The 18,179-nt window shown below is 48.2% G+C and overlaps 1 protein-coding gene across 1 annotated transcript in view; it reads right to left on the bottom strand.

Annotated features, from left to right (window-relative positions):
- INVS (inversin) overlaps positions 1–18,179 on the bottom strand; it is a 145,227-nt gene that overhangs the window by 5,796 nt on the left and 121,252 nt on the right. The window contains exons 13-14 of the mRNA XM_080939939.1: positions 9,629–9,903; positions 1,651–2,329 (exon numbers count right to left, since the gene is read on the bottom strand). Of these exons, the coding sequence (XP_080796065.1) occupies positions 1,651–2,329; positions 9,629–9,903 (954 nt within the window). The remainder of the gene's footprint in view (positions 1–1,650; positions 2,330–9,628; positions 9,904–18,179) is intronic.

Here is an 18,179-nt window from a genome sequence, read left to right on the forward strand (position 1 = left end):
CAAGCTGGTGGGTCTCCTCATTTGTGGGATGGGGTGAGGACAGACCTGCTTCATGGTATTATGAGGATTTGTTTTGATAAATGCAGACGGCTACTGCCAATGGTAGTGATGGTGGCAGTGGCTGTGATGGTGGCAGTGGCTGTGATGGTTGCAGTGGCTGTGGTGGTGGCAGTGGCTGTGATGGTGGCAGTGGCAGTGATGGTGGCAGTGGCTGTGATGGTGGCAGTGGCTGTGATGGTGGCAGTGGCAGTGATGGTGGCAGTGGCTGTGGTGGTGGCAGTGGCTGTGATGGTGGCAGTGGCTGTGATGGTGGCAGTGGCTGTGGTGGTGGCAGTGGCTGTGATGGTGGAAGCTGCTGCACATATGTTTTCTCTAACCGCACACAGCACAGGGCACTCGATCTTCTGCCATTCTCACGGCCGCAGCAAACGCACCAGCAGTGAAGGGAAAGGATGTGGGCCAGTCCAAGGGTCATGTGCTGTCACCACAGACAGTCATTCTGAGAACACAAGACTCCTGGTCCCTGCCTGACCCTTGGGGTGGCTGGAACCACTTGAACCGATGGGAACAGACATGAGGGCACAGGAGTTGAAGGCTGGCTTGGCTTCGGTGGGGTGTTCCCAGAGCCTCTGTCTAGCTTGGTCGCTCTGCTCCCTGCCTCGCCTGTTTCCTTCAAGTCCCTTCTTTCTTTCCTGAGGCAGTTCCACACAGCACAGTTCCCAGTGACTGGTTGTTTTGCCACCATTAGGCCCCAGCGTTAGACGCCACGTAAGCCCACTGAGCCCAGTGGCCCCTTCCCTGTGCTGTCACTAAGGAGAGTGGACACTACAGTGTGAGGGAGACTGAGAAACAAGAAATCGTGTCCCTACTCTAAAGGTGTCAGGATGCACACACCATCTAGGTGCTGGCACGTGGCCTCCGCCCACTCTGGGTGGAGCTCCTAGGCTGCAACTCAGTGTGAGGGCCATGGCGGCTCCAATGGGTTTATACAGCTCAGGCATAATGATCATGTGTATCAATCACTGGTTTAGATATTTGAGAATTACTAATTCCTGGGTTAGAGATTAAATAAAAAAAAATAATAATAAAAAACTTGTGTGGAACCAGTGATGACTGGGTGGGTAAAGGCACCTGCCACCAAGCCCAGTGACCCGTGTTCAGTTCCCAAGACCCACAATAGGAGAGAACCAGCTCCTGCAAGTTTTCCCTATGTGCACACACACACACACATGCACACACGCACAGACACATGCACACACGCACAGTCACACACACACACACACACTCAAACACACACTCACACACTCACACACACAATTATATGGTGCATCAGAGTTAACAAAGCATACATTATCCCATCATAGGAGCCTACCATAAACATTAGGTGCAAGGGTTGAAAAATAGAAAATGGAAAAACAGGAGGTCAGAGATGTGCCTTAATCAGGTCCGGTCAGAGCTGGCAAACTGGGTGGTGTGATTGCAAACCAGAGCTTTGCTGCCCTGTCCTGGGCACTCCCCCCTTTTACTTATGCCATGTAAAGTGCCGGGAGGGAGAGGTATACGCGTCGTGGACAGAGCCCGCTGGGACACACCAGACACGATGTCACAATAGCAGAAGGTGTGGCAGACCGCAGCCCCCTGCTCACCTACCTTCGCCAGGCTTGCTGGATGACTGCCGCTGCCTTGTTTTTCCTTCGAAACAGCTCTTTCCTGCCCCGTTCCCTCTGGATTATCAGCAGGCGCTGCTCTACAGGAAGAAGGTGAATGTTCACGCTCTGCCCGGGTCGGGGGCCGTGAGCACAGACGTCCTCATAAAGGTCCTTGCATCCTGACCTCAACTCTTCTGTGCTGAGTGGCAGATCTGAGGAGGCCCCTCCTAGAAGCTGGTTCTGGGTCACCTTGTGTCTTGGTGTGTGGTGGTGGAGAGAACTCTGGTCAGCACAGGCAACGTCCCCCTTGGCACTGCCAGGCCGGCTGGACCCGGCTGGGGAGCACCTGTCTCTGAGCTGCTGGGTGCGTCTTTTCTGGGAAGCACCTCTGGGCGTGGGTGCCCTGTCCTGTCTCTTGCTGGGCTTCCTGGGGCGGTCCTGCTGGGAAGCACTTGACACTGTACGGCTGGAGTCTCCTTTCTCAGCAGGCCGGGCTGGCCCAGTGGAGAAGGGCTGCCGGGTTCTGCTGGGCCCCTCCTCACACCTCGGGTGTTCGCCACTGGCCTCACCTCCGAGCTTCTCCACAGAGGATGTGCCCTGATGGCTGTGGCTGTCACCATCTTCGCAGGCTCTGGGGTGCACACAGGCAGAGGGGCTTCTGCACTGCCCCCTGGGCGTTTCTTGGGTAGACAAGGAAGAAGAACAACAGTCAGTGTATGACACTCCCAGGTGAGGACAGTTCTACTCATTTATTCACATGAGAGAGGCAGACACGTCCATTAGCATCACGGTAACCATGGCAATGTGATCAGAACAAAACTTTCTAACAAGCTGATGGGTTAGGCAGCCCGAAAGCATTCTGTCACTCCCTAGGACAGCAGGAACATGCTTTTAGAGGCATCGCGTTGCCTTCCAGGAAATAAAAACCGAAGGCAGACGGACAAGAGTGTAAAGTGAGTCTACCACTGCCGTGAAGCGGGTGAGGGGTGGGATCATGTATGCTGGGCTGTGTTAAAGCCTGTAGGCGGAATGTCAACCGGAGTGAAGGCCCTTCAAGACAGGAAGGCTCTCCCTGTCGGAAGTAACAACCCACATTAAAGTGTGCTCACCAGCACTAGATGAAGACGATGTGTCTCAACCTAGACTCCAAATGGGTCAAGTCTCTCTTGTGAACTTGAAACCAGACTTTATTCCATGTGGGTTTGGTGTGCATTTCTTAACCATATGAGGCATGTGACCTGTCCTCAACTAAGCCTACATACACAGAACGTAGGCAATATCAAAGTCAACTGCCTACAATATCATATTTGAGGGCAATATCATAGTCAAAAATTATAAAATGCACAAGGGGGCTGGAGAGATGGCTCAGTGGTTAAGAGCACTGACTGCTTTTACAGACGTCCTGAGTTCAAATCCCAGCAATACATGGTGGCTCACAACCATCTGCAATGAGATCTGATGCCCTCTTCTGGTGTGTCTGAAGACAGCGACAGTGTGCTCATATATAATAAATAAGTAAATCTTTAAAAAAATAAAATAAAATGCACAAGGGAGCAGTCGGCCTTGAACAATCATTGCTGTACACGCGGCAGAATTAGGTCTCTTGGAAGTTGGGTAAACACACAAGAGCTCAAAAATATGCAAAAAGGTATGTTTGAAAAGAAGTGTGACACATAAAACAGGAAGTGCATTCTCCGTGAAAACAGCGCTGGTGCAGGCCTCGGGCAGGAACTTCTGCTTCTGAGAAGGACACGGAGCTCAGAATAGACAGAGCATCCACAGGACGTGTTGAACTGGCCCGGCAGAGACTAGAGCAGCCGGGATCCCGAGTCTCTCGTGAGCGGAGGATGAAGAAGGCCTTGGGGTCAGTCTTCAGCCTGGAACCTGCTAAGAAGTGTTCTTTGAGATTGGGACCCTGGACAGCCACGTCCAAGGAGACAAGGGAGACGGGCAACAGCCTGACACGTGCAGTCTGAGCTCTGGGGAGGGGACCACAGGCATCTCGAATTGCTCGTTCTCACGTTGTCAGCCTTTGGTATCAGCTTAGGTTTCAAGTCACTTCATAGCTTTTTATATCAGTGCTCAGTTCTCAGCCAGAAATATATAGGCTCGGGAGTTAAGTTGGCAGAGCAAGTGAGGACAAGTATATGCAGACACTGAGACACATGGGAGTATACGTTATAAACGGACATTTGCATGAAAATGAGAACGGCTTCCACGTGCTCGGATATCTGAACGCTTGGTCTGCAGTTTGGGAAAGGTTAAGGGTGTAGCCCTGTTGGCTGAGAGCGCTCAAAAGACCACCCCATTCGGTCAGCGCTCGCTCTGCTCTGGCCCCATGCCCGCTGTCCCGCTCCCATCACGAGGGCCATGGACGCCCAGTCTAAGGTCATAAGCCTCAGTAAACTGCTGTGTACGTTGTGTCGGTGACTGAGTCTGTTCACAGTGTCACCGCACTGGGTCCCTGGAGGAAGAGTCTACCTAGTAGCAATGTGATTAAAGGACAAAATAAATGCTCATGGGAAACTGCCGAAGTCTAAGGTCGGAGGCCACATCATAACTGTCCAGGCCACAGCAGGCCTGCCTGGCTTTGCAGTGTCCTTATGGCAGAGTGCTTTAGAAAAAGGCTGGCTCGCACTGTCCCACCCCGGCATTTACACGGAGTCTGCAGAGCACACCAGCGGAGCAGCCGTGTGCAGAGGGTAGTCAGTGTGTGCCCACTGGTGTGTGCCCACTGTGGGCTGCGGCGTCGACCGCTGACCAGCACAGCTGGGACACGGCGGGCTCCACAAGGAACGTGTGAGACTGAGTGACTCCGAAGTGCATCTGTCAGAGCAGGAGCCCAGTAAAGACTTTGCTTCAGGGCTGGACACCGATGCTTTACCTCTGGAACTCCGGCCCGACAGTTCGCCCAACTACTTCCTCCGTTATTTTGTAGTGCCGGGCACCCTGTGAGGTGCCGGGAACACCACGTACTGACACACCTCCTGCTACGAGAGAATGCTGGGCGCGGGTGGGCGCTCTGTACTGACTGCACACGCCTGTGCGATATGGCTCTGGTGTGTCATCCACTCAGAGGAGGAGTTGAGCTGTCACTTTCTTAAATCTTGGCTCAAGACCAGAATGTCGCAGAAGGTGATGTGAATGTTCTAGAGTGTACGCTTTCAGGCCTTACAGCCTCTGCCTTCTTGAGCACTAGTGGCGATGCTGTGCGCCTGAGGCTTCTGCCAACAGCAGCACTCGCCAGACTATGAGAGAGGCCATTTTGGCTTTTTGCCCAGTCAACACTGCCTCTAGCACCTAGTGAGTGAGCCCAGGTGACCCAGCTAGAGACGGCCCAGTTAACCTCAGCACTGCAAGAAAGAGAATTGCTCATTTAAGCCACTTGGTTTGGGGGTAGACTTTATGCCACAAACAATAACCAACATAGGAACGGAACCCTCAGAAAGGTGCTGCCCTAAAGGCCCTTGACTTTGACTTTGGGACTGGCTGAGCAGAAACTGCTAGGGCAACAAAGGGACTGTAGTGGGGCCGGGAGGGCGGGGTGAATTGTGGCTGGAGTCCTACAGTAAGGAGAGGCCCAGTGAACTTGGAGATGCTGCTCAGGCCTCCAGATGGGGGAAGGAAGCACTGACTGTTTTTAAAGCCACAGGTAGGATTTTGGGGTTGACCCCTCAGGTCCTCAGGCTTGGAGGCCAGACTTACAGAGGGTTAGTAGCCCTGTTGCTTCTGTGTTACAGTAAGTGACTGCTGTTGGTTTGTCTGGACTCCTTCCTTTCTGCTCAGCTTCACTGAAAGCATAGGTGGAATTTGTAGTATGACCTTGACTTTATTTTCTGTTGGTTCATTTGCAAGCACAGTGGAAGGGAAAAGAGGTCCCTAGAAAATGTCCTCCAGGTGTGTACCCTCCCCATGCACATGTATACACACTCTAAATAAATTTAATTTAATTTACTCATGAAATCCATATAACAAACATCGATTTACTTATTGGATGTTAAAACAAATACTATATCATACTTGGAAAAAGTCTCATTAAAGAGAAATAAGTGCAAAAAACAAACAAACAAAACTACAGATGCTGAGGTGTGGTGAGAAAGGAAGACATATACACAGTGGAGCACTACTTAGCTACCAAAATCGACTTCCTGAAATTCCTAGGCAAATGGATGGAACTTGAAGCTATCCTCCTGAGTGAAGTAACCCAGTCACAAAAGAGCACTCATGGTATATCCTCACTTATAAGTGGATACTGCCCAAAACGCTCGGAATACCCAAGGAACCATCAATAGAACTTAAGAAGCTCAAAGAGAAGGAAGTCCAGAAAGTGGATGTCTCAGTCCTTCTTGGAAGGAAGAACAAAACACCCACGGGAGGAAACAAAGGGACAAATAGAGAATCGGAAATTGGAGAAAAGATCATCCAGGGACTGCCTCACCCTATATGCCCCCAGAAACCCAAACACTATTGCTGATGCCAAGTAGTGCTTACTGATACAAACCTGATATGGATGCCTCCTCAGAGGCTCTGCCAGAGCCATATTGATACAGAGGAGGATGCTTGCACCTAACCATCAGACTGAACACAAGGACTCCAATGAATGAGCTAGAGAAAGGACTGAAGGAGCTGAAAGGGTCTGCAACCCCATGGAAAGAACAAAATGATCAACTAACCAAACCCACCACATAGCTCCCAGAAACTAAAACACCAACCAATCAATGAGTTTGCATAGAAAGACCCATGCCCCGAGGTACATATGCAGTAGAGGACAGCACTGTCTGGCATCAATAGGAGAATAGGCCTTGAGTCCAGCGAAGGCTCAGGCTTGTTTTCCCAGTGTAAGGGGAATGCCAAGGTGCTAAGGTGGAGAGGGAGGTTGGGAGAGGGAACACCTTCATGGAGGCATTGGGAGGGGGAGGGGGGATGGGATTATGGAAAAGGGATAACACCTAAAATATAAACTAAGAATTTCCAATAAATTATTTTTTGGGGAAAAAAGAATGAACTGCATACATAATTTACAGAAAACAAAACAAAAACAAAGATCTCAGGATGTGCTGGGTAAGAAAACAACATTTTCTTCAACATTTTATTCTGAGACCTGGAGTCTCAGAGAGAGAGAGAGAGAGAGGGAGAGAGAGAGAGACAGAGAGAGAGAGAGAGAGAAAGAGAGAGAGAGAGAGAGAGAGAGAGAGAGAGAGAGAGAGAAAGAGAGAGAGAGACAGAGAGAGAGAGAGAGAGAAAGAGAGAGAGAGAGAGAGACAGAGAGAGAGAGAGAGTGTGTGTCTTGGGATAAAGATCAAGCCAAAAGTATGGCTGCATTGCTCTTTATTGGGACCTCAAAAATATTTAAAATGGAACATTTGATGTTTCTAAGACTCTCAGAGCATCCTCTCAGAGAATGAGGAGACACACAGGAAGCCTGTTTGGAAAGAGCTATGGAGACAGAACATGAAATGGCCTTTGCATGGAGTGACTTCCTGAGACACTCACTTCACAGAAGTCACCGTGAGCGAGAGATGGAAAGACAGTTTAAAAGACAGAAGCCCAGGGAGTCCATTTTCTCTGGGCAGGAAACAGGCTGAGAAAGCCACTCTGCTTCAGACTTCTTAGTTAAAGGAGGGACTCTCAAGAGCAGGGCACAGGGAGCTTCGAGGAGTCAGGAGGGGTCTGATCAAGCCTGGGCAGGGCAAGGCTGCTGGTGTGAGCGGGTTTTCTGAACTGCTACGGATGTGGCTCGCTGTGCCTCCTACTGCACCTGAGCGGACATCAGCTGTGCTGGTCTGTTCTCAATCGCTGATGTGATTCAAGCATGTGAGAACACGGATGACGCTTCTTTACTGGTTGGTTGACATTTGAACGGAAAGAGTCCCACATGGAAACCTTCAACACAGCTGGACTTCAAGCCTGCTGTGATTGCTGGGATGAGATTTGGGGTCAGAGATAGGAGTAAGAAACACGTGGACACGCTGTGACCCAAATGGGACCTGACTACTTAATAGCCAGAAGCTCCTCTCATCCCAGGGTGTACAAAGTGGGAGTTTCTTGTCACACTGTTTAGTCTCATAACTCTGGTGGATCAGTGGAGCACGGCATGTGCATTCCACAGCCTGTTTCTCTTGCAGTTTCTGCCTCTGTTTTGACAATGGCATGTAGAGTGTCAGTCTTGCTGGCTGGTGGATGGAAGGGCATAAAACAAAGTCATGGAATCCCAAGTGAGAGCAGCGTCGGCTGCCAGACACCTGAGCCTCTCTGAGACAATGTGACTCAACCTGCTCTTCACCCGAGCAAGCCACAGGTGAAAGGCCTGTGCACTCCTGCTAAGGACCTGGTAAATCATGGAATCCTGGGAAATGATGATTTGGTGTTCTAAGCAACTTAGTTTTAGTGTGGTGTGTCACACAGCAGTAGATGACACCAGCAATCCTGTATTTACAGATCTTGCAGTGTGGTGGGAAAGGTAGATAAGAATGCCGTAAGGACGGGGAAGATGAATTTAGGAATGGGCACGGAACACGGGAGCATGGCCTTGCTTAGAGAGGTGTGGCTGTGCTGAAGAAGCACATTTGATTCACACAGAAATAGAGAAAATGTCACCTGCAAGGCCCTAAGAAAGAACTTGAAGAATTCAACATGGCTGCCACAATGTGGGCACTGGGTTGATGCCAACTGCAAGAATCAGTGAGTGAATAAACCAGCACATTACTTGAGGGTTACCATGGCAATGCACAGACACTGTAGTGGACCGCGGAACCCCAGAAACGTTTAGGCAGTTACATATGGTTAGATTAGAAACTTGGCTTGATACCAGTGCTGGATAATAAGATCTGTGGGTCATGGGCTGGAGTAAATCCTAGACTGTTTTATTTCTATCCAGAACTACCCTGTAGGGCAAACAGTATACTCCCAAGTGGCGGTGAGATCGATGTTTTCATAATCACTTATACTCACTAAGATATTGTGTCTGTCAGCAGCTGCCTTTAGACTTGGGGAGCACCCCACCACTCTAATTTAGAAGACCAATTCAAAGTGCTGAACTTGCTTTTGTGTAAACACTGTGGTCCATGATGAATACCCACTTTCCTAATGGGAGTCAGGACTTGTGTGTCACTCAGCAAGGGTATGTCTGTGTAAAATCATGGAGTCCTAGGCTCAAGGGAGCTTTTCTGGAAGACAAAAGGCTGTGAAACTAAGTCATTACAATTTACTGCTGAAGTAACACACTCTCTCTCTCTCTCTCTCTCTCTCTCTCTCTCTCTCTCTCTCTCTCTCTCTCTCTGCGTGTGTGTGATTCTCCCAGTAGAGACTTTCTGGTTTTCTCTGGCGTTTGTGGTTTGTGTGGCATTTGTATGGAGAACCTTTGCTGATTTTACATTGGGTATTATAACAGGATATCATAACTCCAAGTACACCTGTACTCCTGAACTAAAGAGTTTTGGGGACTCTTGACATCGAATGAGCTACAAACAGGATAAATCAGAAACCCTCAGTAAGGCATACTGACCTATTAAAAGATAATGAAGTGTGGGTTTTGAAGGGCTAAAGTTGGAAATGTGAGAGGTTGAGTTTGGTCGAAGCCCCGAGGACAGGTAACTGTCAACCGGCAGGTGCTTTCTGAACTCCCGATTGCAAATCCACTTTGCCTGGATGCACCACAATGGGGCAGATGTACAAGGCTCTAGGCAAGCCCCAAACCCCACCTCCACAGGAGAGAGTGATGTAGACTCTAGCCAGATCAGCCACTCCCTAAGTCCCTCCTCTGCACACACACACACACACACACACACACCATTAGAAAAACAATGCTGGCCAATCTTAGAGGCAAACGTTCTAGTGAGGCAAGAAAAAAAAAAGGAGCAGAAGACTGAGAACCAAAGGAAAGAACACAGACCACAGCACAGCAAGCTCAGTACTACTGCAGTAACTCCAGGCAACAGCCAAGCCCATGGGTTGTCATCAGAGAGCACAGCCCAACTTACCACCCAGCTTTCTGGAGGCTGTTCCCTGAGGGTCTGAGGAGCGACCTCTGTGGGAGGCTCTGCCTGGACACCGGCCTGGAGGCCTGCTGTGTGCCGGGCCAGGGCTCCGGACTGTGTGGCCATCAGGTGGCTGTTTGCTAGGGGTTGCGCTGTGCTTGCTGAGCTCATCCTGGGGGCTGGGTGGACAGGGGAGGACTTGGGGTCTGGGAGGATCTGCATCCAGCTGTCCTTTCTGCTGTTCAGCTTCTTTGCGCTTGTTTTCTTCCTCCCGCTTTCTGGAAACAAAGCAGAAAAAGAGGAAAAATTAAAAAAAAAAAAGCCTCACCTGCTTGAGAGTCATCAAGATGGACTGAAATGTTGAGAGGAGCTGCCACAGCACAAGATGGGTTTAGAACTCCCTGTCTGGGGTAGGCTTCTTCTTTAAACATAATAGCAACCACCTCCTTAGACCAGGCCTTACAGAATGTAGCCTAAAACCATCACGCAAATCAGTCTGTGCTGCTGATATACCTATATCTGTCTGTCAGTCTGTCTGTTCGTCCGTCTGTCTGTCTGTAACCTAACCAGGCTACTGGTCTGTGTGACTTACAGACTCTGCTTTTCCTGGAGCTAAAGAAACCCCTCTCCTTTCTCTCCTGCTCCCAAGGCACAGTAGAAGCCACTAAGGATCACAGCCACAGCCCTTGAATCTGCTCTGCTATGAAACAGACCGTCACGAACAGAAATGATGACACAGAAACTGCAGACACCTCACAGCTCCAGCCAGCAGGAGAAACCCTTTGCAAGCGAGGCCTCTGTGGTGATCCTCAAAATCGAGATACCATCAGTGGGCAACAGTATGAAGAAGTGTGGCAGGAAAGTCAACAGTCCCAGAGAGCTGGCTTAGGCCAGGAACAGAGGGGGGCTATGGACAGGGATCCCAAGGGAAAGAAGGAGGAAGATCCTAACAGTTTCTGAAGCTCTTCTCTATGGGCACTGGGGGCACAGAATGAAGACTGTGGGCCTCAGGTCCACCTTGGGTAGAATTTTCTAAGAAGAGAAACCCAGCCTATCCTAGAAGAAATGTTACGATAGCGTGCCTCCACGAACAGGGTGAATGGTGCAGTGAGGAATCTCTTGTCCTAGCTTCCAGTGCTCAGGTGAGCAGCTGCCTCGTAGGCAGAGAGGGAGGAGCCTGGCCTGGCCTGCCGTGCTGACCCCAGATCAGACTGCCCCTCACACCCAGGGAGACATCTGGTCACTACTTACGAGTCCATTAAAAGTAGAGCAATGAAGGAGTGGCCACGAGAACCCATGCTGAGGGGTTGGAAACCTGCTAAACTCCCTTTCCTAGGGCCCTTCTGTGTGGAATGACTGGTTGGGAGCCCTCTGGGTCTCATCACCGATAACAAGGCCCGGTGGGTCGGGATAAGTCCTGTTTTGCTATACCTCTGCCAACTGCTGACTCTTGAGTGTTCTCAACTGCTGCTGTAGACTAGCTTGACAGCTATCATAGCTGAGGCTGGGGTCCACATTAGATGCTAGTAAATGCCACTCACGGTGACTGACAGGTGCGATCGAGTGAACAGTCTGGAACGTGGGCTACGTTTCTGAAGGTGGAACATCTGAGTGGCTGCAGTTCTGGTAAATGATCTAGACAGGGCGGGGCAGTTCATATGGTGCAGCATAAAGATGCGTGGCTTTACTGGACTGGTGTTGGCTATTTCCACAGACTCATGAGAAAGGCATCTCCATGGATCTTCATGACAATAAGAGGGGCTCACAGTTGATAGAGGAGATTTTATTTTTTGAGCAGTCATTTCTTGTAAGAAACCAAACATCTCTACTTAATTTAAGAAGCCACAATGCAGCCAGGGGGTAAGCTCTCTTACCACAGGCCTTCCTGGGCCTCCAATAGGGCCAATTATATTGACAAAATGGCAGGTAGCCTGACAAAGGAATAGGCTGTGAAAACATATATTAGGCTGCTTTCTGGAGACTTCTCTGGAGAAGAGATGCATTTTATTTTTAGTTTTGCAGAACTAAATAACAAGAATTAGAAGACATGGCGTATTCATAAGGGCATTTAACTCAGCCACAGGTACAAGAATATGACTTTTTTAATGAAATGAAGCTTTTTGGAATCTAAACTTCCAGGTGTCACAGATGTCAAAGGTATATGGAACCTGGGTCTTCCCAGCTCCCGTGGATCTGGCAGGGCTAAGTCTGGTCAGCACCTTGGGTCTCAAAGAGAAGAAATGACAAGTTCCATCTTCCAGCACAGCACAGGCCCACACTGTTGCTCTTTGAATCTGTCAGGGTCTGAGTCACTCACGATTAACATTCAGGGGCGAGACCCCAATGCACAAACAAACACCCAGTACCTTGTGAGGATAAGGGGCATGGAAACGCATGGGCCGTCTTGAGCAGGACAAGCAAGTTAAAGTGGTACAGAGACTCACAGATTGGGATGGAAAGTGTCCACGAGTGTCTGCTCTGTGACAGTTCATCTAGACTCTCAGCTTGACTAGATTAAAAATATCCCAGGTCGGGTTGGAGAGATGGCTCGGCGGTTAAGAGCACTGGCTGCTCTTCCAGAGGTCCTGAGTTCAAATCCCAGCAACCACATGGTGGCTCACAACCGTCTGTAATGGGATCTGATGCCCTCTTCTGGTGTGTCTGAAGACAACGACAGTGTATACATACACTAAATAAAAAAATATGAAAAACAAACAAAACAAAAAACCCAGGTCAATAGATTACACCACAGATACGACTATGATGGTGGTTTTGAGACAGGGCCTGAGGCCTCTAGTGGTGAAAGGATAATCTCTCGGTGATCTCACTGTAAAGAGGTGAGAGGCACAGGTGTAGGTCACTGGAGTGGGCTTTTGGAGCTGTATCTAGCCAGGCCTCTTCCTGTTCTCCTTCCTTGCTGTTTGGCTGCCGCGATGCGAGTTGCCGTGTGCTCCCACATCCTCCCCACCAGGAAGGATAGGTACCACTGAAACCAGGAGCCAAAACCTTTCTTCTTTTAAGTTGTTTCTGTCAGTCATTTTGGTAGCAGTTGCACAGAAGAAACTAATTCATAGTTCACTGCTTCCATGTGACAAAGGGGAAAATTAAGGCATAGAAGGCATGTCCAACATGGAGCCACTGAGCTGTGTCCCAGGATGACTATGAATGTGGTCAAACACGCATGTGTCTGACAATGTCATGTCACAATCTCAAAAGGCTGGGTAGAGGTGCATGCCGTGCAAGTCTGATCACCTGAGTTGAATCCCACAATCCCACATGAAGTAGAAAGACAGGACTGACCCCACCAAGTTATCCTCTGACTATCACAGATGTGCCGAGGTGTTTGCACCTACACACATACCATGTACTCACAGGATATGGGGAGAAAGACTCTACTTCTTCGGAGTGCCAAATGACGTCTAAGAGGAGGTCTCAGAACCACTGCAGGGGCACTTACTGGATATTTATTAATTTATTGAATTCTCAGCACACACTACATCCTGTAAGGTGCCAAAGATGTGACACAAGACACACAGTCCCTGCTCTTAAGGAGCTGACATCCTCCTGCAGACAGGGAGGGAGGTCCGGATGCGATGTGTGCTACATCTGAGGTGTCCATGCGGAGACAGGGGGTGCAGAAGGCAGACACTAATTAGACAGAAACAGGAAAGGGCTCCTTATGAAGACTGTCAAAATGGAGGAGGGAAGGAAGAGGTTATTCCAGGCAGGAGGCTTGGGGGAAGACCATGGGCAAAGACTTGCAGCCCAGCTCTCACCTGGTCCTCGACTTAGAAGACATTTTAGAGGCCAGTGCTTTCTGTGATTTTAAATTCCCTTTGACAATGCCCGGTAGAGATGACAACTGAACTGCTGCTGGAACGTTTCTAGTTAGAGGAGCTTGAGATGGAGCTTGGCTGTAACCTTTCCTGTTGCTGTTGCTTGGTTTCCGGCATCTGTCAGATTCTATCTCTTCATTGTCTCCAAGTAACAGGTAGAGCAGTATTTGGTCTTATTCCTCCCCAGGGAATAAGAAAACATTGTGTGCCTGGGACCTTTGGCTTGCAGAACGTTAGTGTTAGGAGAACCTCAGATATCATTCAGTTCAGTTACAAGAAAACCTTTTGTGACTCACCAGCCACTTTGATAATGAGAGAAAAAAAAGAACTGTAGCCCTTCTTTTGCTGAAATGGATATATGCTCTTGACATGAAAATCTGTATATGGTCCTAGGGTATTCCTAGAACCCTGAAGGCCATCTGATTAAGGAAAGTGCTTTTTATTTTCTGATGAAAGATGGAGGCTCTGAGGAGTTAGGTTACATAGAGGAGACCTCAAAAGTAACTCCTCATGGATTAGATGACTTTGTGAGCAAGACAGCTTACCCCCAACCCCGGAGAACTGGGGATACTCAGGGAAGTAGGCTGCAACAAGATGTATTAAAAAACCAAGGACATCTGCTGGAAATGGAAATGCCATGAGCCCCTCAGCATTGGTTTGTGAGAAAATATGTAGACATCTGTCTTGAGGGACAGATTCAAGGAAAATACCTCTGGGGGCTAAAAGGAAGGGTTAGCAACGTGCATTGCTCTTGCAGAGAACCTGAGTCCCCTCACAACTGTCTGTAACTCTAAGCCTAGGAGGTCTTATGCCTCTCTGGTGTCCATCGACACGTGTGCTCACATGTATACATTCAGACACGGACACACATACATACATGTAATGAAACACGACTTAACAAACAAGAAGTGCCAGACAGAAACCTGTACTGATGGAGTATGCTGTCTGGAGACAAACTTCCCTGTCATTGGATTTTCCTGAGGACACAGAGCTCCTTATGGAGAGGACTTCAGCTTTCACTGGGCAGCCAGCCTGGACTAACTGTGTAACTCTGTAAGGTCATCTCAGTGGGGTCCGTGAGGAAGAACAGAAAGAACAGAAAGTTTGAGATGGCTGACCATCAAGTCTGAAGGAGCATGGACGCTGGCGTAGAGACAAAAAGAGACCAGACAATACTACTGGTATTTCAGAATACAGATGTGGTGTTTCAGTGGTCCGATGTGTTGCCAGGTGACCACAGGAGGGTAAAGAGCAAATGCCCAATGAGCAGCTGAAGAATCAGGATCAGAGTTCTAGGAGGTAATGGTGGGAGATTGATCAAGAGGTTTTCTAAAGAGACGATCTAATTAAAAAAAAAATAATAAAAGGGTCTCTATGTTGCTTAGACAGGTCTTGAAGCCCTGTGTAAGACCAATGAGTCAGATTAACCTGACTGGTGGCCCATAATTGTCCACGCATGCGCAACAGCTGCATCCGCGTCTTATAACCGTAAGATCTGCCAGGCACATGGAGACAAATGACGGCAGAGCACATGACCTGGCCAGCCAATCAGCTGGTGCCAGCTACAGGAAGTAAGGTGTCATGGACCAGTGGGACTCAGGTAGAGGGTATAAAGGCACACCTCATCCCACAAAAATTAGTCTGCTTCGGCCTCTCAGCTGACTCTCAGAGTCTGTGTTGCTGACTCTGCATCTTCCTTTCACCTATCCCTAAGAACCATCCAGAGGGCTGTGTGGAGATGGTGTAATTCAAAAGACAGGAAGGAAGAGTAAGAAAGATGAGAGTGAAATAAAATCCTGTAAACAGGAGGCTTCAAGAAAGATAAGCGATTGCCACAAACAAGTTCTGCCTCAGTCTGATTCCCACTCCATGCTCTGGCAGGTAAATTATACTATGTTATTCTGGCAGCGATATAAGCAGTGCCCTATGAGTTATAAAGCGCTTTTAAGTAAGTGGGTATTTCTTAACTAGGACTTTATAAATACTGCTTAGAAAATATATGTGTAATCTGTTTCTCCCAATCTCTCCACCATGAATCATGATCACTTTCCTTCATGTTTAATGAGTCCCTTTCACGTGCTTTCTTCACGAAGGTGATCCCTGATATCCAAACATGGTGAAGTGAGAAATGCCATGCGCCTGGCAAACCTTCAAAAGATGCAGCAGCGGAATTCTGGGTTTTATTTCTTAAAGCAAAAATCTCAAAGATTCAACAATGACTCGGACTTTAAGCAGTAACATTTGAGAGTTAAAGTGAGACAATTGAGAGCTGTCTCTAAGAGCTTCTCCTGGGGTCCACACAGGAGGAGTGCAGAGGTGAGGTTCACACAGGAGGAGTGCAGAGGTGAGGTCCACATAGGAGGAGTGCAGAGGTGAGGTTCACACAGGAGGAGTGCAGAGGTGAGGTTCACACAGGAGGAGTGCAGAGGTGAGGTTCTCACAGGAGGAGTGCAGAGGTGATGGTTGAGTGTTGTGGACTCTCCTGTAGACAGTGACTCCAGTAAAGGAAAGTCTGTCTGTCTGTCTGTCTGTCTGTGAGAACAGGAGCCAAAGCAGCTCTCCAAGTTTAAGCTGCAGTATTATCATGCAAGCCCAGCTGCCCTTTAAAAGTAGGGAAGTGTTCGCTTCACAAGCTAAACTTTAAAAACAAAGAGGCTCTTTCTTCTATTGTGGAGGACCTCACTGGAATAACAATGAGAGAGCCTTGGTCTGGCATTTTCTAAATCTTGCTGTTTCAGGCCTCTGGCTGAGGATACCAAAGTCCTTGTAAGGAAAAGATAAAACTGTACAGTACAATGCTGCCTAAGGGTTTGGTGTTTTAAACCCCATTTTTTTGTACAGGACACATCACAAGTCAGTTCTCAGTCCCCAGCTCTGCGCTCACTCAATCATATGTTCATTTAAACTTTAGTCCGTTTGGGAGAGGAAGAAGAGGCTCCCAGCAGACAGGGCGTCTCCACATACCTGAAGAATGCCCCCGATCAGAGAGGGACAGTCTTGGACCAGGCCATGGCTTTGCACGCAGTCTTCCTACTTCCCTACCTCTGGCTCTGCCGGGCGAGCAGGAAAGAATCCATCCTGTCAGTACAGACACTGCAGAATGGTTGGGGTGAATGTGCTGCTGAGGACCTGTGATGTCGCACACTGCCTTTGGAGAGCTGACTGGAGGATTCTACAAACGCTGACGTCTGGAACCCTCAGTATGGGAAATACAGTAGCCCAGGGTATACGTGTTTCCTTTAGTTTCTGTTCCCCACTGTGGATCGGGAACTAAAATAGGAAATAGAAAACTCTAGGAATAACCAGCTCTGAAGCTTTAAATGTTGTGCCACTCAGAGCAGTCTCATTGTGTGGGTCACAGCTGTGGTACCCAGTGCTGCGTTCAAACAACCTTCTCACTTAACAATGCCTCTGAAGCAGGAACAGAAATGCCAAGAATTCAGATCTGTCAAACAGGGCTTTCCTCAACTGGAAGGTTTAAAAAGTGCATAGGACAGTTGAGAGAGAAAGAGACCACATTCTTGTAACTTTCATCTGCTGTATTATTAGGGTGGTTCTGCTGTACTACTGTCTTAGTCCCTTATTGTGCGCCATATGGATACTACTGTCTTAATCCCCTTTGTGCACCATATGGATACAAAAATTGTGGTATATTTACACAATGGAGTACTACTCAGCCACCAGAAACAATGACTTTTGAAATTCTTAAGCAAATGGATGCATCTAGAGAATATCATCCTGAGTGAGATAACCCAGTCACAAAAGAACAGACATAATATGCAGTCACTGATAATTGGATACTAGCTCCAGAAAGCTCTGAATACCCCAGAAACAACTCACAGACTATATGAATCTCAAAAAGAAGGATCGCCAAAATATGGAAGCCTCAGTCCTTCTTAGAAAAAAAAGTGTATAGCACCCTCTCAGAGTGAGGCACACCTAGACCTTAAATCATTATTAATTCAAGAGCTAAGAATGCAGCCTGTGGCAATCCTTGGTATTTAGAAATCATTATGTTTAATCTGTACACACCAAGAAATCTACGACTATTTCCATGTTATGTTTTGTTTCACATGTACTTTATGCTTATGGTAACTAGTAAGATTTCAGTGCATACTATCAAACCTTTAAAAAAAATCAAGTACTGACAAAAATATATTCATATAGTTTTATGCCAAAATATTTTTAAAATCTGTACATGTATCTGTGTCTTTTTTAAAATAAAGTTGTAAGAAGAAAAAGATGAAAAAACAAACGAACTTGTCATGGGCATGTATGAACGAGAAAAAACTGTGTCCAGACACTGCTCAGCCGTGGCAGCTCTGGAAAAGCCCATGCGACGAACATCAGAGTTTAGTGACATGAGGCACAGACAGCACCAGTTGTCTCAGGACTGAGTCTCCTACTGGGGGCACCAAGTTTAAAGGCAAAGCCTTTGAATCCTGAATCCTTATCTTTCACAGCATCTTAGGTCCACATCTGGAAGTAAAACTATCAGTCTGGGAGGCATCTGCACAGGCTCTGGGGGGGTCCAGTGTGTCAGGCATTTACTGGAAATCTTTCAATACTCCTGTTCAATATTCCATCCTATATAGAGAGAGCGTTCACTTACAGCTAAGGACACAGTTTCCTTACACCCATCTCCCACTTGCAGAGACTTTTAAGGTTAAAACGAAGAGGTGTACAGAGGCAGTGACATCAGCCTCATGGAGTGGCGG

The sequence above is a fragment of the Micromys minutus genome (genome assembly GCF_963924665.1).
Source record: "Micromys minutus genome assembly, chromosome: 28".
Taxonomy (NCBI): Eukaryota; Metazoa; Chordata; class Mammalia; order Rodentia; family Muridae; genus Micromys; species Micromys minutus.